At 51.0% G+C, this 24,349-nt stretch overlaps 1 protein-coding gene and 1 pseudogene across 1 annotated transcript; both read left to right on the top strand.

Moving 5' to 3' along the window:
- The first annotated feature begins 1,175 nt into the window (after positions 1 to 1,175).
- LOC121272780 (serine/threonine-protein kinase pim-3-like) lies at positions 1,176 to 12,951 on the top strand. The gene is made up of 9 exons (XM_041179556.1): positions 1,176 to 1,256; positions 2,713 to 2,806; positions 4,058 to 4,182; positions 4,924 to 4,974; positions 6,831 to 7,197; positions 7,793 to 7,969; positions 8,892 to 8,983; positions 9,260 to 9,274; positions 12,895 to 12,951. Exons 1-9 carry the CDS (start codon positions 1,176 to 1,178, stop codon positions 12,949 to 12,951), a joined length of 1,059 nt encoding a protein of 352 aa, XP_041035490.1.
- A 371-nt stretch (positions 12,952 to 13,322) lies between these two features.
- LOC121272782 overlaps positions 13,323 to 24,349 on the top strand; it is a 14,774-nt pseudogene continuing 3,747 nt past the window's right edge.

Below are 24,349 nucleotides of genomic sequence, written 5' to 3' on the forward strand. Positions count from 1 at the left end.
CATAAAGAGAGAGATGCAGAGATGGAGAGAGAGATAGAAGGACAGAGAGACACAGAGAGATAGAGAGAGAGAGAGTCAGAGACTCAGAGAGAGCAACAGAAAGAGAGATAGAGGGAGAGACAGAGAGAGCGATAGAGAGTGAGACAGAGAGCGAGCGAGGGACAGAGAGAGAGAGAGACAGAGAGAGTGAGAGACAGATAGAAACAGAGACAATTACAGAGAGACAGAGAGAGTGAGAGACAATTACAGAGAGACAGAGAGAGAGAGAGACAGAGAGACAAAGCCCTTCAGGATTGCAGCGAAGAATCACCAGAACGACCTGGGTCTGAGAGGGTTAAATTCCGATGATTGGTCCCACAGTCCGAGATTGTATTCCCTCAAGTATCAAAGATTAAGGGGTGTTCTGATCGAGGGGTTTAAGATGATGGGTTTGGAGGGGACGGTAGAGCCCATTATGAGGGGGCAGAACATCAAAGTTGGAGCCAGGTGGTCGGGGAGAGGTCAGGAAGCAATTGAAACAAACTGGAGTGGAAATGGAGAACTCCCTCCCCTCGATAAGCCTGTCGAGGCTGAGATGGGGGTGAGGGCAAATGTCAATTTCCAACCTGAAATTGGGAGATTTTTCTGGGTAAAGGGGGGATTGAGGATTACAGAACCGAGGGCAGCAGATGGAGTTAAGATGCAGACCAGCTGTGATCTAGTTGAATCGAGGAAGGCTCGGGGGCAGAATGGCCTCCACCTGTTCCTTTCCATCAGGCTTGATATGTGCTGAATGGCCTCCCAGACTACAACCCTTCTCTCTCAGCACTGACCCTCCGACAGAGAAACTACCTGCATATTTACGATGTTTTGTGTGTACTCAATAAAATTAAACTTTGTTTCAATCAGTGGTATATTGTGTGTGTGTGTACATGTCTCTGCAAAAAGGAACAGGAGGAGGCTATTCAGCCCCTCTAACGAGACTGTTACACAGGAACAGGATGAGGCCCATTCAGCCCACTCTCTCAAGCCTGTTACACAGGAACAGCAGGAGGCCATTCAGCCCCATCTCCCGAGACTTCCACAGGAACAGGAGGAGGCCCATTCAGCCTCTGTCTCGAGCCATTTAAACAGGAACAAGAGGAGGCCTTTTCAAGCCCATAAGCCTCGAAGGGCTGAATGGCCTTCTCCTGTGGATGGCCCAAAAAATAATTGTGGCAACCGCTGCCACCTGCTGGTCAACAAGACCTCTACGACCTGACAGTGGCTCAACAGCAGTAAGGCAGTTTCAGCTACATAAAGTCATGTTTGGGGGTGGGCAGGTTGAACGGGGGTGGAGGAGGGGAATGCGGAGCCTTTGACGGCGGAGGCATTCGAACAATCACAGAATGACGCATCTCAAGAGGAGGCCATTCAGCCCATTATACATGTGCTGGCTCTTTGAAAGAGCTGTCCACTTAGCCCCACACTCTTCACTCACTGACCCCAACGGCACTTCCACTACCCCATAACCCTGCACGTTTTTGCCCTTCCAGTATTTATCCAATTCCGCCCTTATCGAAGAGAACGAGAGAGAGAGAGAGAGAGACAAGGGAATACAGACCGTAGCGAAAGAAAGACTTGCCTTTATATAGCGCCTTTCCCGACCAGCAGAAACCTCCAAGAGCCTCGCAGCAAATGAAGCACCTTTGCAGGTGGGGTCACTCTTGTAGGGAAAGGGATCGCCATTTTGCGCAGAGGAAGATCCCACGATCAGCTGATGTCACTCGATGACCCAGGTCATCTGTTCCTTTTCGTGGTGTTGGCTGAGGGATACGTTTCGGGCCCAGGACACCGGGGATAATTCTTCTCCCCAACCCCCACCCCAACCCCCGCCAGCCCGCTTTCCTTCCAATAGGGGCCAGGAGATCTTTTATGTCCACCTGAGACACTGGAAAAGAGAGATAAAAAGAAAGAGACGCAGAGATAGAGAGAGAGATAGAAGGACAGAGAGTCAGAGAGAGAGAAAGAGTGAGAGCAACATCAATTGTTTTATTTCTCAACGCAAACTGGAGGAACAGCACCTTATCTACCGACTAGGTATTTTACAGCCTTTCAGACTGAATATTGAGTTCAACAATTTTAGATCACAAACTCTCTCCTCCATCCCCACCCCCTCTTTTTCAATAATTTATAAATATTTTTCTATTCCCACCTATTCCCAATATTTTTAAATGTGTTTCCATCCATTGGTCTACCTGTCCATTCTACGTGTTGCTTTCTATCCTTAATGTCCCCATTAGCACATTTCTTCGCCAATTTCACCACCATCAACACCTCTTTCTCCTTTTGTCTGTGACATCTTTTGTCTCCCCCCACCTATCACTGACCCTCGATCCAGCTCTAATTGTCCCCTCCCCCTGCCCCTTAAACCAGTTTATATTGCAACCCTCTTCTGCTTTCCCTTAGTCACAGGGACTCGAAAGGTGAACTGTGCCCCTCCCCGCAGATGCTGCCAGACCTGCTGAGTTGTTCCAGGTATTTTTGGGGGTTTTGGTTGTGGATTTCCAGCCTTCGCTGGAACACTGATACATTCGAGGTGAAATTGACACACCGCCTTGTAACCAACAGCAACCAGGGAAAGGGGCAAAAGACTCAACTTCTGCTCTGCCTGTGAACCCCTTGAAGGACAAAATTCTTGCTTTAAAAAGAAACATTTTGTAAACGATTCTGAGACTATCTTTCTCTGCCCAGAGGAATCTTAAGAGCAGCGTCCCCCGCAGAGCCATGCTGTATACCAAGTCCGGGACTGTGTGCAGTCAGACACCGGCCGAGGAATCGCACCCAGGTATGAAGTTTTTTTTTACAAACGTGAGTTCCCCGAGTGTCCGCGCAGGGTCTTTACCCCACATCCCACAAACCCCCACCCCCCCACCCACCACCCCCCACCCCCCCCCCCCCCCCCCCCCCCCCCCGCTTCCCAGAAGTTGGTGTTTGGGGAGAAGGGGAGTGAGCAGGAGTTCTCGAGAGCCAGTGGGATGCAGAGACAGAAACTGAGAGAGAGAGAGAGACAGGCACAGAGTTGGACTGGGGCGGAGGGGGCAGAGACGGATGGAGAGAGAGAGAGAGCTTCGGTTCGATGGGTCTTTGGTAATAACATATTCATTTCAACACAAGAGCAAGTTTCAGTGGGAACCAATTTGTCTAACGGAACAGACAGGGAGATGGAAGAGGAATCCAACATATTGGGATCCCCCCTTGAAGAGGGAGTCCCGACCACCTCCCCAACCCAAAAATTCCCTTAAAAAGGGTGCACATAATGCGCCGGTGAACGGACTGGAGGCGGCCGATTGCAGATTAAGTCGAAGAGGGAGAGGGAAAGGGAGAGAAAGAATGAAAAGAGAGACAGAGAGAGAGAGAAAGAGAGAGACGGAGACACACAGAGAGAGAGAGAGACACGGAGAGAGAGAGACACAGAGACAAAGAAAGAGAAAGAGAGACTGAGAGAAAGAGAGAGAGAGACTGAAAGAAAGAGAGAGAGACAGAGAAAGAGAGAGAGACAGAGAGAAGGAAAGAGACACAGAGAGAGCTAGAGAAACAGAACGAGAGAGAGAGCGAGACAGCAGTGAGACACAGAAAGAGAGACACAGACACACAAAAATATGTTGGACAGAGACGGAGAGAGAATGGGTGACAGAAACACATGTGAGTAAGAGAGAGAGGCATTGGGCAAACTCATTAATTCTCGCTTGAGTTTAGTGGGCTGGGAAGGGTCGGGAGTATTTGTCACTAAGAACCATTTCGGTCTGATGTGATGTTTGTGTGTCTGTGTCTCTCTTTCTGTGTCTCACTGCTGTCTCGCTCTCTCTCTCGTTCTGTTTCTCTAGCTCTCTCTCCGTCTCTTTCCTTCTCTCTGTCTCTTTCTTTCCCTCTGTCCCTCTCTTTCTTTCTCTCTGTCTCTCTCTGTCTCTCTTTCTCTCTGTCTCTCTCTCTCTCTTTCTCTCTCTCTCTCATTCTCTCTGTCTGTCATAATTTTCTTAAACTAAGGCTAGGATCATTGGATGGAATGTAATTCTCTCTCTTTCTCTCTCTGCCTCAGGTCCTGCAGTGAAAAAGAGGAAGAAGAGAGAAAGCTTCAAGGATCTGTACAGTGTGGGCAATAAACTGGGCAGCGGCGGCTTCGGAACTGTTTACTCGGCTGTGAGGATCTCCGATGGAGCTCCGGTGAGAGAGGAGGGGAAAGGGAGGGCATTAATGAAATAAGCACATTGATATATAGACACACACACACTCAGACACAAACACACACACACACACGCACAGAGAAACACTCAGACACATTCAGACACACACAAACACACTCAGAGACACATAAACACACACACACACTCAGACACAAACAAACATGCACACACACCCAGACACATACAGAGACACACTCAGACACGCACAAACACACACTCAGACACACACAAACACAAACACACACTCAGACACACAAACACACGCACACACACTCAGAGACACACACACACAAATACATTCACACAGACACTCACAAAAACATGCACACAAACAGACACATAGACACATTCACTCACTCACACAGAGATCCTCACAGTCATGCACAGCCAAACACGCACACACACAAACACACACTCAGACACACACACACAGGCATACACAGAGACACACTGCCATCTAGCTGCTTCCGTTTTTAGTGCAATAAATTATAAAACGCGAGCACAACATTACAACATTCCAGGGGTCGCGGGGGAATGAAGATCAAAAATAATTCCCAGGAATCAATGTTTACACCTGCAGGTGTTGCTGATGTTTCTATAGGGGGGAGGGAGACAAGGTGTGTGTTAACTCAGTATGAAACTTTTCTTAAAATATAGCAATATCGTTGTAGTGTTTAAAGTCAGCTGGTTTGAATGAATTGGGATCCTGTTTCTGTCACAGGTGGCGGTTAAACACGTGCCCAGGAAGAAAGTGGCGGATTGGGGTCGTCTGGTGAGTTTAAAATTTATTAAATAAGACTTGTGAACGTTTCTCTGTCTGAGTGTGTGCGAGTGCGCATCTGAGTGCGTGCAAAGTGTACGTGTGAGTATGCGAGTGTGTGGAAGTCTGAGAATGTGTGCAAGTGTGTCTGAGTGTGAGAATATGTGAGAGTGTGTGTGAGTGTGTGTGCGAGTAACTCTGAATGTGACAGTGTGCGAGTGTGTCTGAGTGTGTGTGAATAACTCTGAGTGTGTGTGCGAGTGTGTCTGAGTGTGTACAAGAAACTCTGAATTTGCGAGTGTGTCTGAGTGTGTGTGAATAACTCTGAGTGTGTGTGCGAGTGTGTCTGAGTGTGTACAAGAAACTCTGAATGTGCGAGTTTTTCTGAGTGTGTGCGAACAACTGAATGTGAGAATGTGTACGAGTGCTTCTGAGTGTGTGTGAGTAAGTATGAATGTGAGAGTGTGCAAGTGTGTCTGAGTGTGTGCAAGTGACTCTGAATGTGCGAGTGTGTCTGAGTGTGTGTATGAGTAACTCCTCTGAATGTGAGTGTGTGTGCGAGTGTGTCTGAGAGTGTGTGTAAGTCTGAATGTGAGAGTGTGCGAGTGTACCTGAGTGTGAGCAAGTTTCTATGAATGTGCGAATGTGTCTGAATGTGTGCGAGTAACTCTGAATGTGAGTGTGTGTGCGAGTGTGTCTGAGTGTGTACAAGTAACTCTGAATGTGCGAGTGTGTCAGAGTGTCTTTGCGAGTTACTCTGAATGGGAGAGTGTGTAAGAGTCTGTCTGAGTGTGTGTGTGAATAAGTCTGAAAGTGAGAGTGTGCGTGTGTACCTGAGTGTGAGCAAGTAACTCTGAATGTGCGAGTGTGTCTGAGTGTGTGTAAGTGTGTGTCTGAGTGTGAGAGAGTGTGTCTGAGTGTGTGTATATTGGAGGGTGGGTGTGAGAGTGAGTGTGAGTATGTTTGTGCAGAGGAGCTGGTTCTTGTTTGCAATTCAATGAAAAATGACGAAGGCTTTCTTTTCAATCTTCATTCTGTGATATATTTATTACAACCCTAGATCTCATTGCCTTTGAGATAATGGTTATTTTGCTGTCCCTCCGTGACATCAGTTTAGAGGGAAAAACCCAGGAAACTGACACATCGCAACAGAAAATTGTTAAGGTGAGCTCGCCACCAGGGGTCGCCCCACAAGTGAGTTTTTTTTTAGATAGAACTTCATTCTCAACTTGTGTTCCCCACAAACCAGCCTCTTCCCAACCCCTACACTCCCCCAATTCCATCTCCCCCAAACCAGCCTCTTCCCAAACCCTACCCACCCCCAATTCCATCTCCCGCAAACCAGCCTCTTCCCACCGCCCACCCACCCCCAACTCCATCTCCCCCAAACCAGCTGCTTCCCAGACCCGATACACCCCCAATTCCATCTCCCCCAAACCAGCCCCTTCCCACCCCCTACCCATCCCCAACTCCATCTCTCCAAACCAACCTCTTCACACCCCCAACTCCATCTCCCCCAAACCAGCCTCTTCCCACCCCCAACTCCATCTCCCCTAAACCAGCCTCTTCCAACCCCCAACTCCATCTCCCCCAAAACCAGCCTCTTCACACCCCCAACTCCATTTCCCCCAAACCAGCCTCTTCCCACCCCCTACCAACCCCCAACTCCATCTCCCCAAACCAGCATCTTCCCACCCCCTACCCACCCCCAACTCCATCTCCCCACAAACCAGCCTCTTCCCACCCTCAACTCCATCTCCCCAAACCAGCCACCTCCCACCCCCAACTCCTTGTCACCCACTCTTTGTGAACTTGTTGCTTGCTGTCCATGTTCTGAATTCTGCTATCCTTGTGCCCTCTGTTTGCAGAATGACCACCGCGTGCCCCTGGAGATCATCCTGATGAGGAAGGTGTCTTTGCCGGAGCACCGAGGTGTGATTCACCTGCTGGACTGGTTCTCCAGGCCGGACGACTTCCTGCTGGTGATGGAGCGCCCGCCCAGAGCCAAGGACCTCTTCGACCTCATCGCCGAGCAGGGCTGGCTGTGCGAGGAGTCCTCCTGCTCCTTCTTCCGCCAGGCGGTGGAGGCACTGCGGCACTGCCATGCCTGTGGGGTCACGCACCGGGACGTCAAGAGCGAGAACCTTCTGGTTGACCTGCGCACCGGCGAGCTCAAGCTCATCGACTTCGGCTCGGCAGCCCTGCTGCGTGACACCGCCTACACCGATGTCAGTGGTGAGTGCCCTATCTCAGCCCGGCCACTCCCTGGGGGCATCCCGGAAGCAGCTGGGGGTACAGCGGCACCCCATTTCTCTTTCTGCCACCAGGGATCCCAGATTGTTGCGCGGGCGCCAATTCCCTACCACACTGCACCTCAGAACTGACCATCCGACAGTGCGAATCTCCATCAGCACTGACCGTTCGACTGTCCGGCGCTTCCTCAGTACTGACCCTCCAACAGTGCGATGCTCCCTCAGTACTGACCGTTCGACTGTGAGGCGCTCCCTCAGTACTGACCCTCCAACAGTGCGACGCTCCCTCAGCACTGACCGTTCGACAGTGCAGCACTCCCTCAGCACTGTCCATCCAACAGTGCAGTGCTCCCTCGGCACTGACCCTCCGACAGTGCAGTGCTCTCTCAGTACTAGCACTGGGCTGGGGGTATAAATCAGGGGTCGAGCATCAGGCATGGGTAATTTGTGGGTATCGGGTCATTAAACCCCAAAGCAATGCTGGGTGGGGTAAATAGTCTCACAGTGAATGTTGTCTGGTTTTAATCTTGTCCCTCTCTCTCTCTCTATTTCCCTCTCTTTCTGATGGAAATGCTCAGGCACCAGAGTGTTCAACCCACCAGAGTTCTTCAGCGAAGGGCGCTACCATGCCCTCTCCGCTACCGCCTGGTCCCTCGGGGTCTTGCTCTACGTCATGGTCTGTGGTGATATCCCCTTCAAGGAAGATGTGGAAATCCTGGCTGGCGAGATCCAGCTGCCCTGCAGCATCTCCAAGAGTAAGTGCAGACGGGGTGGAGAGAGGGGATTTATTTTTTAAAAAACATCCTTCACTGTCTCCTTTCCTAAGATCTCAAGAAACAGCAGCAGGAGGAGACCATTCAGCCCCTCGATCCTGCTCCCCCATTCAATAAAATGGCATCGGATCCGATTGCTCCACAAATCCACTTCCCTGTCCGTGCCCCTCATAACCCTCGACTCCCCTCGTCGATCAGAAATCTGTCTCACTGGGCCTTGAATATATTCAGTGACCCGGCCCCCACTGCTCTCAGGAGGAGGGGGGGGAGAGAATTCCATAGACTGACCACCCACTGAGACAAGAAATTCCTCCTCATCTCCGTCTTCAATGGCTGACCCCTCATTCTGAAAATGTGCCCCCTCCCCTCATTCTAGATTGCCCCCCTTGAGGGGGTGAAACATCCCCTCAGCATTCACCCTGTCAAACCCCCTCCCCTTAGAATCTGACATGTTTCAATAAGATCACCGCTCATTCTTCTAAACTCCAATGGGTAGAGGCCCCAACCTGCTCAACCTTTCCCCATCAGACAAAGCCCCTTTGTCCCAGGAATCAGCCGAGTGAACCTTCTCTGTACGGCTTCCAATGCGAGTCTGTCCCTCCTTAAGTAAGGAGACCAGAACTGTCCACAGTGCCCCAGGAGCGGCCTCACCAATGCCCTGTCCAGTTGTAGCAAGACTTCCCCACTTTTATACTCCATCCCCCCCTCGCAATAAAGGACAACTTTCCATTTGGCTTCCTAATCACTCGCTGCATCTGCGTACCAACTTGTTGAGATTCATGTACCAGGAAACCCAGATCCCTCTACTCCATAACCTTCTGCAGTCTCTCTCTCTCTCTTTCTCACATTCATTTCTTCCCCGCGATGCAATTTTTAACGGACTATCATGCGCTTCCCCCTGCAGAGTGCGAGGAGCTGATACGATGGTGCCTCTCCATGCAACCCTCCGAACGGCCCACCCTCGACCAGATACTGTGCCACCCATGGGTGCAGAATGTCATCACCAGACCGAAAGCCGTGGGCCTCTGGAGCCCGGAGGAAGACTCCGAGTGTAGCACCAGCCAAGAGAGACAGTAGGGAGCAGACAGACCGGACATGAACACACTCTGTTGCTTGTCACCGTATGGAAGGAGGAGGAACTTTAAGGACTGATGGGGACCTCGCCTGAACGCTCTGTCAGCAGTGGCTGGCTGGTCAGTGAACATTTGCCCCAGGGCCGGAGCGAACTCGAACTGCGCAGCCTGTGTTCGTCTCCCATTTTCATCGTTAAAGACGGCGCCTCCGACAGTGCGGCTCTCCCTCAGTACTGACCTTCCTACAGTGTGGTGCTCCCTCAGCATAGACCCTCATACAGCGCGGCTTAGCCCTGACCCTCCGACAATGCAGAGCTCCCTCAGTATTGACCCTCCAACAGTGATTTCCATGAGCAGCCGCATACTCTCTCCATTCTTGCCTTAAAGCCACCTGCGAGCTTTACAGACCTGGCACTTTTCTAGAGGGGGTGTGGGATGGGGCATGGAGAGATTCCTCCCTCACTCCCCTCCCAACCCTCATCCCACATCCTCATGCACACTGATAAGGGAAGAAGCATGGATTTAAGGGGATAGTAATGCACAGTCGTTCGATTGCTTTGTGATGCACGATGTGGGCGAATAGCTGAGGGGTAGTTGGTAGGGTTGAGTGTGGGGGATGGCACCTGAGAGGCGTTGACCATGCCAGTGCCTTTGGGAGAGCGCCAGGGGAGGCCTGAGTTTCGGTGAGGTTCTGGGGAAATTCTGGAAGCAGCTGGGCCCACCCTGGTCTGTAAATACTCGTGTATTGTGTCCAGGCTGTAGAGGGTGCCGCTGATATCATGTTCGTGGTTCAACGTGAAACTCTCTTGTGTATCGCGGCACGAGACTGTCCTTAGATCGCGGTGTCGAAACTAGCTGCTTATTTGTGATGTTTTGTGTGTACTCAATAAAATTAAACAGTGTTTCAGTCAGTGGTATATTGTGTGTGTACATGTCTCTGTAAGCAGGTACAGCAAGAGGCCATTCAGAACCTCCCTCGAGCCTGTTACACAGGAACAGGAGGAGGCCATTCAGACCCTCTCGAAAATGTTACACAGGAACAAGAGGAGGCCATTCATTCCCTCTCTCAAACTTACAAAGGAACAGGAGTAGGCTTTTCAGCCCCTCTCGAGTCAGTCACACAGGAAGAAGAGGAAGCTCATTCAGCCCCTCTGAAGCCTGTTACAAAGGAACAGGAGGAGGCCTTTTCAGGCCGTTGACCCTCAAAGGAGCTGAATGTCCTCCTGTGGATGGCCCAATATGAAATTATGGCAAACGCCGCTCCCTGCTGGTCAACAAAACGGTGACGACCTGATAGAGTCTCAACAGCAGTCGGGCAGGTTCGGTTTCAAAAGCTCATGTTGGGGAGGCGGGCAGGTTGAACGCGGGTGGGGGAGGGAGAGGTGGAGGCGTTCGTACACAGAACCACACAGCTTAAGAGGAGGCCATTCAGCCGTTCATGCATGTGCTGGCTTTTAGAAAGAGCAGTCCAATTAACCCCACACTCTTTCCCCCCAACCCCACCAGCTCTTTCTCTCCCCCATAACCCTACACAATTTTCCCCTTCCAGTATTTATCCAATTCCCCCCGTTATTGAAGGGAGAGAGAGAGAGAGAGACTAGGAAAGACTGACCATAACGAAAGAAAGACGTGCATTTATATAGCGCCTTTCACCACCAGCAGAAACCTCCAAGTGCCTCGCAGCCAATGAAGCACCTTTGCAGGTGGGGTCACTCTTGTAGGGAAAGAGACCGACATTTTGCACAGAGGAAGATCCCACGAGCCGCCGATGTCACACGATGACCCAGGTCATCTGTGCCTTTTCGTGGTGTTGGCTGAGGGATACGTTTCGGGCCCAGGACACCGGGGAGAACTCTTTCCCCCAACCCCCACCCACCCCCACCAGCCAGCTTTCCTTCCAATAGGGGCTGGGCGATCTTTTATGTGCACCTGAGGGGCTGGACGCAGGCTTCAGGTTTAATGTCTCATCCTGAAGGATGGAGAAAGAGAGAGAGAGAGAGAGAGAGAGGGATGTGATGAGAGAGTTGAGGCAAAGGTTGGTGTTGGGTTGAGAGAGGACGATGGAAAGGCAAGTGATGTGTCATAGAGTCATAGAGGTCCACAGCACAGAAAAAGGCCCTTCGGCCCATCCAGTCTGTGTCAGTCAAACAAGTACCGAACTATTCTAATCCCATTTTCCAGCACTAGGCCCATACCCTTGTATGTCATGGCATCGCAAATACTTATAGAGTGGGGTGTATAATGGAGGCCAGAGGAAAGGGAGAGTGAGAGATAGAGAGACAGAGAGACAGAGACAGAGACAGGCAGAGTGAGAGGAAGAGAGTGAGAGATAGAAAGGTAGAGTGAGGCAAACAGAGAAAGAGAGTGAGAGAAAGAGAGAGAGTGAGACAGACAAAGGGACAGAGAGTGAGAGAGAGAGATAGAGAGAGGGACAGAGAAAGTCAAAGAGCAGAGACACAGGAAAAGAGAGACAAAGAGATAGAGACGCAGAGATAGAGAGAGGGATAGAAAGACAGAGAGAGAGGCAGAGAGAGAGAGAGTCAGAGAGAGCAACAGAAAGAGATAGAGGGAGAGACAGATATATATATATATATAGAGAGAGAGAGAGAGAGAGAGAGAGACACACAGAGAGAGACACACAGAGAGAGAGAGAGATAGCGAGAGAGAGAGATAGAGAGAGATAGAGAGTGAAAGATAGAGGGAGATAAACAGAGAGAGATAGAGATACACAGAGAGACCAAGAGGGAGAGACTCAGAGAGACAGAGATGGAGAGAGAGCGACAGAGAAATAGACAGGGAGAGAGATAGAAATAGACAGAGAGAGAGAGAAAGAGAGAGAGAGCACTTCAGGATTGCAGCGCAGAATCACCAGAAGGACCTGGGTCTGAGAGCGTTAAATTCTGATGACGGGTCCCATAGTCCGAGCTTGTATTTCCTCGAGTATCGAAGATTAAGGGGTGTTCTGATCGAGGCGTTTAAGATGATGGGTTTGGAGGGGGTGGGAGAGCCCAGAATGAGGGGACAGAACATCAAAGTTGGAGCCAGGCGGTCAGGGGGGATGTCAGGAAGCACTTGACACAAAGTAGAGTGGAAATGGGGAACTCCATCCTCCCGATAAGGCTGTCGAGGCTGAGATGGGGGGGGGTGGAGTGCAATTGTAAATTTCCAACCTGAGATTGGGAGATTTTTCTGGTTAAGGGGGGGATTGAGGATTACAGAACCGAGGGCAGCAGATGGAGTTAAGATGCAGATCAGCTGTGATCTAGTTGAATCGAGGAAGGCTCGAGGGGCAGAATGGCCTCCTCCTGTTCCTGTCTAACAGGCATGAGAGGGGCTGAATGGCCTACCAGGTTACAAAGGTACTCCCTCAGAACTGACTATCCGACAGTGCTGCACTCTCTCAGTACTGACCCTCCAACAGTGATTTCCATGAGCAGCCGCAATCTCTCTCCATTCTCCCCTTAAGGCCACTTGCGAGCTTTACATACCAGGAACTTTTCTGGCGGGGGTGTTGGGTGGGGCATTGAGAGATTCCTCCCTCACTCCCACCCCCAAGCCCCCACATCCTCATGCACACTGATATGGGAAGAAGCGTGGATTTAAGGTGAAAGCAACGCACAGTCATTCGATCGCATTGTGATGCACGCTGTGGGCAAATAGCTGAGGGGGTGTTGGTGGGGTTGGGGGTTGGGGGGATGGCACTGGAGAAGCTTTGGCCATGCCAGTGCCTTCGGGAGAGCACCAGGAGAGGCCCGAGGTGGGGATACATTCTGGGGAAATTCTGGAAGAAGCTGGGCCCACCCTGGTCTGTAAATACTCATGTATTGTGTCCAGGCTGTAGAGGGTGCCGCTGATATCATGTTCGTGGTTCAACGTGAAACCCTCTTGTGAATCGCGGCACGAAACTGTCTTTAAATCGCGGTGTCGGTTAGCGAACCAACATTCGTTAGAGAATAACAGGCCATTCGGCCCATCGAGCTGATGCCAGAGACACTACCTGCTTATTTATGATGTTTTGTGTGTACTCAATAAAATTAAACATTGTTTCAGTCAGGGGTATATTGTGTGTGTGTGTGTGTGTACATGTCTGCAAACAAGAACAGGAGGAGGCCATTCAGCCCCTCTCTCGAAACTGTTACACAGGAACAGGATGAGGCCCATTCAGCGTCTGTCTCGAGCCTTTTAAACAGGAACAATAGGAGGCTTATGCAAGCCCTTGTGCCTCGAAGGGCTGAATGGCCTCCTCCTGTGGATGGCCCAATATGAAATTGTGGCAAATGCTGCCACCTGCTGGTCAACAAAACCTCGACGACCTGACCGAGGCTCAACAGCAGTCAGGCAGGTTCAGTTTCATAAACTCATGTTGGGGGTTGGGAAGGTTGAACGGGGGTGGAGGAGGGGGGTGCGGAGCCTTTGACGGCGGAGGCATTCGTACAATCACAGAATGACGCATCTCAAGAGGAGGCCATTCAGCCCATTATACATGTGCTGGCTCTTTGAAAGAGCTGTCCATTTAGCCCCACACTCTTCATCCACCGACCCCACCAGCACTTCCACTCCCCCATAACCCTGCACGTTTTTGCCCTTCCGGTATTTATCCAATTCCCCCCTTATCGAAGAGAACGAGAGAGAGAGAGACAAGGGAATACAGACCGTAGCGAAAGAAAGACGTGCCTTTATATAGCGCCTTTCCCGACCAGCAGAAACCTCCAAGAGCCTCGCAGAAAATGAAACACCTTTGCAGGTGGGGTCACTCTTACAGGGAAAGGGATCGCCATTTTGTGCAGAGGAAGATCCCACGAGCAGCTGATGTCACACAATGACCCAGGTCATCTGTGCCTTTTCGTGGTGTTGACTGAGGGATACGTTTCGGGCCCAGGACACCGGGGAGAACTCTTCCCCACAACCCCCACCCCAACCCCCGCCAGCCCGCTTTCCTTCCAATAGGGGCCAGGAGATCTTTTATGTCCACCTGAGACACTGGAAAAGAGAGATAAAAAGAAAGAGATGCAGAAATAGAAGGAGAGATAGAAGGACAGAGAGTGAGAGAGAGAGAGAGAAAGAGTGAGAGCAACATCAATTGTTTTATTTCTCAACGCAATCTGGAGGAACAGCACCTTATCTACCGACTAGGTATTTTACAGCCTTTCAGACTGAATATTGAGTTCAACACTTTTAGATCACAAACTCTCTCCTCCATCCCCACCCGCTCTTTTCCAATAATTTATAAATATGTTTCTATTCCCACCTATTCCCATTATTTTTAAATGTGTTTCCATCCATTGGTCTATCTGCTTTCTACCCTTAATGTCCCCATTAGCACATTTCTTCGCCAATTTCACCACCATCAACACCTCTTTCTCCTTTTGTCTGTGACATCTTTTGTCTCCCCCCACCTATCACTGACCCTCGATCCAGCTCTAATTGTCCCCTCCCCCTGCCCCTTAAACCAGTTTATATTGCAACCGTCCTTTGCTTTCGCTTAGTTCTGGTCATGAGTCACAGGGAGTTGAAAGGTGAACTGTGCCCCTCCCCGCAGATGCTGCCAGACCTGCTGAGTTTTTCCAGGTATTTTTTGGGGTTTTGGTTGTGGATTTCCAGCCTTCGCTGGAACACTGATACATTCGAGGTGAAATTGACACACCGCCTTGTAACCAACAGCAACCAGGGAAAGGGGCAAAAGACTCAACTTCTGCTCTGCCTGTGAACCCCTTGAAGCACAAAATTCGTCCTTTCAAAAGAAACATTTTGTAAACGATTACGAGACTATCTTTCTCTGCCCAGAGGAATCCTAACAGCAGCGTCCCCCGCAGAGCCATGCTGTATACCAAGTCCGGGACTGTGTGCAGTCACACACCGGCCGAGGAATCGCACCCAGGTATGAAGTTTTTTTTAACAACGTGAGTTCCCCGAGTGTCCGCGCAGTGTCTTTACCCCACCTCCCACACCCCCGCCCCCCCCCCCCCACCCCCCCCACCCCCCCGCTCCCCAGAAGTTGGTGTTTGGGGAGAAGGGGAGTGAGCAGGAGTTCTCGAGAGCCAGTGGGATGCAGAGACAGAAACTGAGAGAGAGAGAGAGACAGGCACAGAGTTGGACTGGGGCGGAGGGGGCAGAGACGGATGGAGAGAGAGAGAGAGGTTTGGTTCGATGGGTCTTTGGTAATAACATATTCATTTCAACACAAGAGCAAGTTTCAGTGGGAACCAATTCGTCTAACGGAACAGACAGGGAGATGGAAGAGGAATCCAACATATTGGCACCCCCTTCAAGCAGGAGTCCCGACCACCTCCCCAACCCAAAAATTCCCTTTAAAAGAGTGCACACGATGCGCCGGTGAACGGACTGGAGGCGGCCGATTGCAGATTAAGTCGAAGAGGGAGAGGGAAAGGGAGAGAAAGAATGAAAAGAGAGACAGAGAGAGAGAGAAAGACAGAGAGAGACACTCACACACACACAGAGACACGGTGAGAGAAAGAGACACGGAGAGAGAGAGACACAGAGAGAAAGAAAGAGAGAGAGACTGAGAGAGAGAGAGAGAGACTGAGAGAAAGAGAGAGAGAGACTGAAAGAAAGAGAGAGAGAGACAGAGAGAGAAAGAGAGAGAGACAGAGAGAAGGAAAGAGAGACGCAGAGAGAGCTAGAGACACAGAACGAGAGAGAGAGCGAGAGAGCAGTGAGACACAGAAAGAGAGACACAGACACACAAAAATATGTTAGACAGAGACGGAGAGAGAATGGGTGACAGAAACACATGTGAGTGAGAGAGAGAGGCAATGGGCAAACTCATTAATTCTCGCTTGAGTTTAGTGGGCTGGGAAGGGTCGAGAGTATTTGTCAATAAGAACCATTTCAGTCTGATGTGATGTTTGTGTGTCTGTGTCTCTCTTTCTGTGTCTCACTGCTGTCTCGCTCTCTCTCTTGTTCTGTTTCTCTAGCCCTCTCTCTGTCTCTCTTTCTTTCTCTCTGTCTCTCTTTCTTTCTCTCTCTCTCTCTTTCTTTCTCTCTGTCTTTCTCTCAGTCTCTCTCTCTCTTTCTTTCTCTCTATCTCTCTGTCTCTCTTTCTCTCTGTCTCTCTCTCTCTCTTTCTCTCTCTCTCTCATTCTCTCTGTCTGTCATAATTTTCTTAAATTAAGGCTAGGATCATTGGATGGAGTGTAATTCTCTCTCTTTCTCTCTCTGCCACAGGTCCTGCAGTGAAAAAGAGGAAGAAGAGAGAAAGCTTCAAGGATCTGTACAGTGTGGGCAATAAACTGGGCAGCGGCGGCTTCGGAACTGTTTACTTGGCTGTGAGGATCTCCGATGGAGCTCCGGTGAGAGCGGAGGGAAAAGGGAGGGCATTAATGAAATAAGCACATCGATATATAGACACACACACACTCAGACACAAACGCACACACACACACACACACACAGAGACACACTCAGACACACACAAACACACTCAGAGACACACAAACACACACACACACTCAGACACAAACAAACACGCACACACACCCAGACACATACAGAGACACACACAGACACGCACAAACACACACTCAGACACACACAAACACAAACACACACACTCAGAGACACACACACACAAAAACATTCACACAGACACTCACAAAAACATGCACACAAACAGACACATAGACACATTCACTCACTCACACAGAGATCCTCACAGTCATGCACAGCCAAACACGCACACACACAAACACACACTCAGACACACACACACAGGCATACACAGAGACACACTGCTATCTAGAAGCTTCCGTTATTAGTGCAATAAATTATAAAACGCGAGCACAACATTACAACATTCCGGGGGTCGCGGGGGGAGTGAAGATCCAAAATAATTCCCAGGAATCAATGTTTACACCTGCAGGTGTTGCTGATGTTTCTATAGGGGGGAGGGAGACAAGGTGTGTGTTAACTCAGTATGAAACTTTACTTAAAATATATCAATATCGTTGTAGTGTTTAAAGTCAGCTGGTTTGAATGAATTGGGATCCTGTTTCTGTCACAGGTGGCGGTAAAAAACGTGCCCAGGAAGAAAGTGGCGGATTGGGGTTGTCTGGTGAGTTTAAATTTTATTAAATAAGAATTGTGAACGTGTCTCTGTCTGAGTGTGTGCGAGTGCGCATCTGAGAGTGTGCAAAGTGTGCGTGTGAGTGTGCGAGTGTGTGGAAGTGTGAGAATGTGTGCAACTTTGTCTGAGTTTGAGAATATGTGAGAGTGTGTGTGAGTGTGTGTGTGAGTAACTCTGAATGTGACAGTGTGCGAGAGTCTGAGTGTGTGTGAATAACTCTGAGTGTGTGTGCGAGTGTGTCTGAGTGTGTCCAAGAAACTCTGTATTTGCGATTGTGTCTGAGTGTGTGTGAATAACTCTTGAGTGTGTGTGCGAGTGTGTCTGAGTATGTACAAGAAACTCTGAATGTGCGAGTTTTTCTGAGTGTGTGCGAACAACTCTGAATGTGAGAGTGTGTACGAGTGCTTCTGATTATGCGTGAGTAAGTATGAATGTGAGAGTGTGCAAGTGTGTCTGAGTGTGTGCAAGTGACTCTGAATGTGCGAGTGTGTCTGAGTGTGTGTATGAGTAACTCCCCTGAATGTGAGTGTGTGTGCGGGTGTGTCTGAGTGTGTGTGTAAGTCTGAATGTGAGAGTGTGCGAGTGTACCTGAGTGTGAGCAAGTTTCTCTGAATGTGCGAATGTGTCTGAGTGTGTACAAGTAACTCTGAATGTGCGAGTGTGTCAGAGTGTCTTTGCGAGTTACTCTGAATGGGAGAGTGTGTAAGAATCTGTCTGAGTGTGTGTGTGAATAAGTCTGAAAGTGAGAGTGTGCGTGTGTACCTGAGTGTGAGCAAGTAACTCTGAATGTGCGAGTGTGTCTGAGTGTCTGTAAGTGTGTGTCTGAGTGTGAGAGAGTGTGTCTGAGTGTGTGTATATTGGAGGGTGGGTGTGAGAGTGAGTGTGAGTGTGTTTGTGCAGAGGAGCTGGTTCTTGTTCGCAATTCAATGAAAAATGACGAAGGCTTTCTTTTCAATCTTCATTCTGTGATATATTTATTACAACCCTAGATCTCATTGCCTTTGAGATAATGGTTATTTTGCTGTCCCTCCGTGACATCAGTTTAGAGGGAAAAACCCAGGAAACTGACACATGGCAACAGAAAATTGTTAAGGTGAGCTCGCCACCAGGGGTCGCCCCACAAGTGAGTTTTTTTTTAGATAGAACTTCATTCTCAACTTGTGTTCCCCCCAAACCAGCCTCTTCCCAACCGCTACACTCCCCCAACTCCTTCTCCCCCAAACCAGCCTCTTCCCAAACCCTACCCACCCCCAACTCCATCTCCCCCAAACCAGCCTCTTCCCAGACCCTATACACCACCAATTCCATCTCCCCCAAACCAGCCTCTTTCCACCCCCTACCCATCCCCAACTCCATCCCTCCAAACCAGCCTCTTCACACCGCCAACTCCATGTCCCCCAAACCAGCCTCTTCCCACCCCCAACTCCATCTCCCCTAAACCAGCCACTTACAACCCCCAACTCCATCTCCCCTAAACCAGCCTCTTCCAACCCCCAACTCCATCTCCCCCAAACCAGCCTCTTCCCACCCCCTACCCTTCCCCAACTACATCTCCTCAAACCAGCATCTTCCCATCCCCTACCCAACCACAAGTCCATCTCCGCCCAAACCAGCCTCTTCCCACCCCAAACTCCATCTCCCCAAACTTGCCTCCTCTCACCCCCAACTCCTTGTCACCCACTCTTTGTGAACTTGTTGCCTGCTGTCCATGTTCTGAATTCTTCCATCCTTGTGCCCTCTGTTTGCAGAATGACCGCCGCGTGCCCCTGGAGATCATCCTGATGAGGAAGGTGTCTTTGCCGGAGCACCGAGGTGTGATTCGCCTGCTGGACTGGTTCTCCAGGCCGAACGACTTCCTGCTGGTGATGGAGCGCCCGCCCAGAGCCTAGGACCTCTTCGACCTCATCGGCGAGCAGGGCCCGCTGGGCGAGGAGTGCTCCTGCTCCTTCTTCCGCCAGGCGGTGGAGGCACTGCGGCACTGCCATGCCTGTGGGGTCGCGCACCGGGACGTCAAGAGCGAGAACCTTCTGGTCGACCTGCGCACCGGCGAGCTCAAGCTCATCGACTTCGGCTCAGCAGCCCTGCTGCGTGACACCGCCTACACCGATGTCGGTGGTGAGTGCCCTATCTCAGCCCGGCCGCTCCCTGGGGGCATCCCGGAAGCAGCTGGGGGCACAGCGGCTCCCCCTTTCTCTTTCTGCCACCAGGGATCCCAGATTGTTGCGCGGGCACCAATTCCCTCCCACAGTGAGTCTCAGAACTGACTCTCCGGCAGTGTGATTCTCCCTCAGCACTGTCCCTCCAACAGTGTGGAGATCCCTCAGCATTGACCGATGAAAAGTGCGGCGCTCCCTCAATTCTGACCCTCCAAAAGTGCGGCGCTCCCGCAATACTGAGCCTCCAACAGTGCGGCGCTCCCTCGGCACTGACCATCCGACAATGCGGAGCTCCCTCAGCACTGACCCTCCGACAGTGCGGCGCTCCCTCAGCGCTGACCCTCCCACAGTGCGGCGCTCCCTCAACGCTGACCCTCCAACAGTGCGGCGCTCCCTCAGCACTGACCGTTCGACAGTGCAGTGCTCCCTCGGTACTAGCACTGGGCTGGGGGTATAAGGCAGGGGGCGAGCATCAGGTGTGGGTAATTTGGGGGCATCGGGGCATTAAACCCCAAAGCAATGCTGGGTGGGGTAAATAGTCTCACAGTGAATGTTGTCTGGTTTTAATCTTGTCCCTCTCTCTCTCTCTATTTCCCTCTCTTTCTGATGGAAATGCTCAGGCACCAGAGTGTTCAACCCACCAGAGTACATCAGCAAAGGGCGCTACCATGCCCTCTCCGCTACCGCCTGGTCCCTCGGGGTCTTGCTCTGCGACATGGTCTGTGGTGATATCCCCTTCAAGGAAGATGTGGAAATCCTGGCTGGCGAGATCCAGCTGCCCTGCAGCATCTCCAAGGGTAAGTGGCAGACGGGGTGGAGAGAGGGGATTTATTTTTTAAAAAACATCCTTCACTGTCTCCTTTCCTAAGATCTCAAGAAGCAGCGGCAGGAGGAGGACATTCAGCCCCTCGATCCTGCTCCCCCATTCAATACAATGGCATCTGATCCGATTGCTCCACAACTCCACTTCCCTGTCCGTCTCCCTCATAACCCTCGACTCCCATCGCCGATCAGAAATCTGTCTCACTCGGCCTTGAATATATTCACTGACCCGGCCCCCACTGCTCTCAGGGGGAGGGGGGGGAGAGAATTCCACAGACTGACCACCCTCTGAGACAAGAAATTCCTCCTCATCTCCGTCTTCAATGGGAGACCCCTCATTCTGAAACTTTGCCCCCTCCCCTCATTCTACATTCCCCCCCTTGAGGGGGGGAAACATCCCCTCAGCATCCACCCTGTCAAACCCCCTCCCCTCAGAATCGGACATGTTTCAATAAGATCACCTCTCATTCTTCTAAACTCCAATGTGTAGAGGCCCCAACCTGCTCAACCTTTCCCCATCAGACAAATCCCCTTCGTCCCAGGAATCAGCCGAGTGAAACTTCTCTGAACGGCTTCCAATGCAAGTCTGTCCCTCCTTAAGTAAGGAGACCAGAACTGTCCACAGTGCCCAGGAGAGGCCTCACCAACGCTTTGTCCAGTTGTAGAAAGACTTCCCCACTTTTATACTCCATCCCGTCCTCGCGATAAAGGACAACTTTCCATTTGGCTTCCTAATCACTCGCTGCATCTGCGTACCAACTTTTTGAGATTCATGTACCAGGACACCCAGATCCCTCTGCTCCACCGCCTTCTGCAGTCTCTCTCTCTCTTTCTCACATTCATTTCTTCCCTGCGATGCAATTTTTAACGGACTATCTTGTGCTTCCCCCTGCAGAGTGCGAGGAGCTGATACGATGGTGCCTCTCCATGCAACCCTCCGAACGGCCCACCCTCGACCAGATACTGTGCCACCCGTGGGTGCAGCGGGACATCACCAGACCGAAAGCCGTGGGCCTCTGGAGCCCGGGGGAAGACTCCGAGTGTAGCACCAGCCAGGAGAGACAGTAGGGAGCAGACAGACTGGGCATGAACACAGTCTGTTACTCGTCACCGTGAGAATGGAGGAGGAACTTTTAAGACTGATGGGGACCTCGTCTGATCGCTCTGTCAGCAGTGGCTGGCTGGTCAGTGAACATTTTCCCCAGGGCCGGAGAGAACTCAAACTGCACACCCTGTGTTCGTCGCCCTTGTTCATCCTGAAAGGCGGCGCCTCCGACAGTACTGCTCTCCCTCTGCTCTGACCCACCGACCGTGCGGCTCTCCCTCAGCACTGACCGTCCTACAGTGTGGTGCTCCCTCAGCACTGACCCACCGACAGTGTGGCCCTCCCTCAGCACTGACCCTCCAACAGTGTGGTTGTCCCTCAGCACAGATCCTCTGACAGTGCGGCTCTCCCTCAGCACTGACCCTTCGACAGTGATTTCCATGAGCAGCCACAATATCTCTCCATTCTCGCCTTAAAGACACCTGCGAGCTTTAAGATCTGGCACTTTCCAAGAGGGGGTGTTGGGTGTGGCATTGAGAGATTCCTCCCTCACTCCCCTCCCAACCCCCACCCGACATTCTCATGCACACTGAGAAGGGAAGAAGCATGGATTTAAGGGGAAAGTAACGCACAGTCGTTCGATTGCTTTGTGATGCATGATGTGGGCGAATAGCTGAGGGGTAGTTAGTGGGGTTGAGGGTGGGGGATGGCACCTGAGAGGCTTTGACCATGCCAGTGCCTTTGGGAGAGCACCAGGGGAGGCCCAAGGTTGAGTGAGGATCCGGGGAAATTCTGGAAGCAGCTGGGCCCACCCTGGTCTGTAAATACTCGTGTATTGTGTCCAGGCCGTAGATGGTGCCGCTGATATCATGTTCGTGGTTCAACGTGAAACCCTCTTGTGAATCGCGGCATGAGACTGCCTTTAAATCGCGCTGTCGAAACTAGCTGCGTATTTATGATGTTTTGTGTGTACTCAATAAAATTAAACATTGTTTCAGTCAGTAGTATATTGTGTGTGTACATGTCTCTGCAAACAGGAACAGAAAGAGGCCATTCAAAACCTCCCTCGAGCCTGTTACACAGGAACAGGAGGAGGCCTTTCAGTCCCTCTCGAGTATGTTACACAGGAACAAGAGGAGGCCATTCATCCCCTCTCTCGAACTTACACAGGAACAGGAGAAGGCCATTCAGACCCTCTCGAGTCAGTAACACAGGAAGAAGAGGAGGCTCATTCAGCCACTCTGAAGCCTGTTACAGAGGAACTGGAGGAGGACTTTTCAGGCCGTTGACCCTCGACGGGGCTGAATGGCCTCCTGTGGATGGCCCAGTATGAAATTATGGCAAACGCTGCTCCCTGCTGGTCAACAAAACAGCAACGATCTGACAGAGGCTCAACAGCAGACAGGCAGCTTTGTTTTCAAAATCTCATGTTGAGGAGGTGGGCAGGTTGAACGCGGGTGGGGGAGGGAGAGGTGGAGGCGTTCGTACACAGAACCACACAGCTTAAGAGGAGGCCATTCAGCCGTTCTTGCATGTGCTGTCTTTTTGAAAGAGCTGTCCAATGAGCCCCACACTCTTCCCCCTCGACCCCACTGGCTCTTTCTCTCCCCCATAACCCTGCACGTTGTTCCCCTTCCAGTATTTATCCACTTCCCCCCTTATCGAAAGGAGAGAGAGATAGAGACAAGGAAAGACTGACCGTAGCGAAAGAAAGACGTGCGTTTATATAGCGCCATTCACCACCAGCAGACACCTCCAAGTGCCTCGCAGCCAATGAAGCACCTTTGCAGGTGGGGTCACTCTTGTAGGGAAAGAGATGGCCATTTTGCGCAGAGGAAGATCCCACGAGCAGCCGATGTCACTCGATGACCCAGGTCATCTGTTCCTTTTCGTGCTGTTGGCTGAGGGATACGTTTCGGGCCCAGGACACCGGGGAGAACACTTCCCCCCAAACCCCACCCACCCCCACCAACCCGCTTTCCTTCCAATAGGGGCTGGGGGATATTTTATGTCCAACTGAGGGGATGGACGCAGGTTTAATGTCTCATCCTGAAGGATGGAGAGAGAGAGAGAGAGAGAGGGATGTGATGAGACAGTTGAGGCAAAGGTTTGTGTTGGGTTGAGAGAGGGGTTATGGAGAGGCAATTGATGTGTCACAGAGTCATAGAGTTCTACAGCACAGAAAAAGGCCCTTCGGCCCATCCAGTCTGTGTCGGTCAAACAAGTACCGAACTATTCTAATCCCATTTTCCAGCACTAGGCCCATACCCTTGTATGTCATGGCATCGCAAATACTTATAGAGTGGGGTGTATAATGGAGACCAGAGGAAAGGGAGAGAGAGATAGAGAGACAGAGACAGAGAGTGAGACAGATAGTGAGAGACAGGGTGAGAGAAATAGAGCAAGAGAGAGAGAAATGTAAAGTGAGCCAAACAGGGAAAGCGAGATGAGAGAGACAGAGAGAGAAAGAAAGAGACTGAGACAGACAGAGAGAGACAGAAAGGGAGAGAGAGATAGAGAGAGGAATCGAGAAAGAGAGAGACAGAAAGAGACACAGGAAAAGAAAGTCAAAATGAAAGAGACGCAGAGATAGAGAGAGAGATAGAAGGACAGAGAGACAGAGAGAGAGAGTTCAAGAGAGAGAGGGAGAGTCAGAGTCAGAGAGAGCAACAGAATGAGAGATAGAGGGAAAGACAGAGAAATAGAGAGAGACAGAGAGAGAGAGAGAAAGGGACAGAGAGAGAGCGACAGATAGAGAGAGAAAGAGATAGACAGAGAGAGACAGAGATACAGAGAGAGAGACAGAGAGACACAGAGAGTGAGAGAGAGATAGAGCGAGAGAAACAGAGAGAGAGAGCCCTTCAGGATTGCAGTGCAGAATCACCAGAACGACCTGGGTCTGAGAGGGTTAAATTCCGATGACGGGTCCCACAGGCCGAGCTTGTATTCCCTCGAGTATCGAAGATTAAGGGGTGTTCTGATCGAGGGGTTTAAGATGATGGGTTTGGAAAGGGTGGGAGAGCCCAGAATGAGGGGGCAGAACATCAAAGTTGGAGCCAGGCGGTCAGGGGAGATGTCAGGAAGCACTTGAAACAAACTGGAGCGGAAATGGAGAACTCCCTCCCCTCGATAAGCCTGTCGAGGCTGAGATGGGGGTGAGGGCAAATGTAAATTTCCAACCTG

Source organism: Carcharodon carcharias, chromosome 35 (genome assembly GCF_017639515.1).
Source record: "Carcharodon carcharias isolate sCarCar2 chromosome 35, sCarCar2.pri, whole genome shotgun sequence".
Lineage (NCBI taxonomy): Eukaryota > Metazoa > Chordata > Chondrichthyes > Lamniformes > Lamnidae > Carcharodon > Carcharodon carcharias.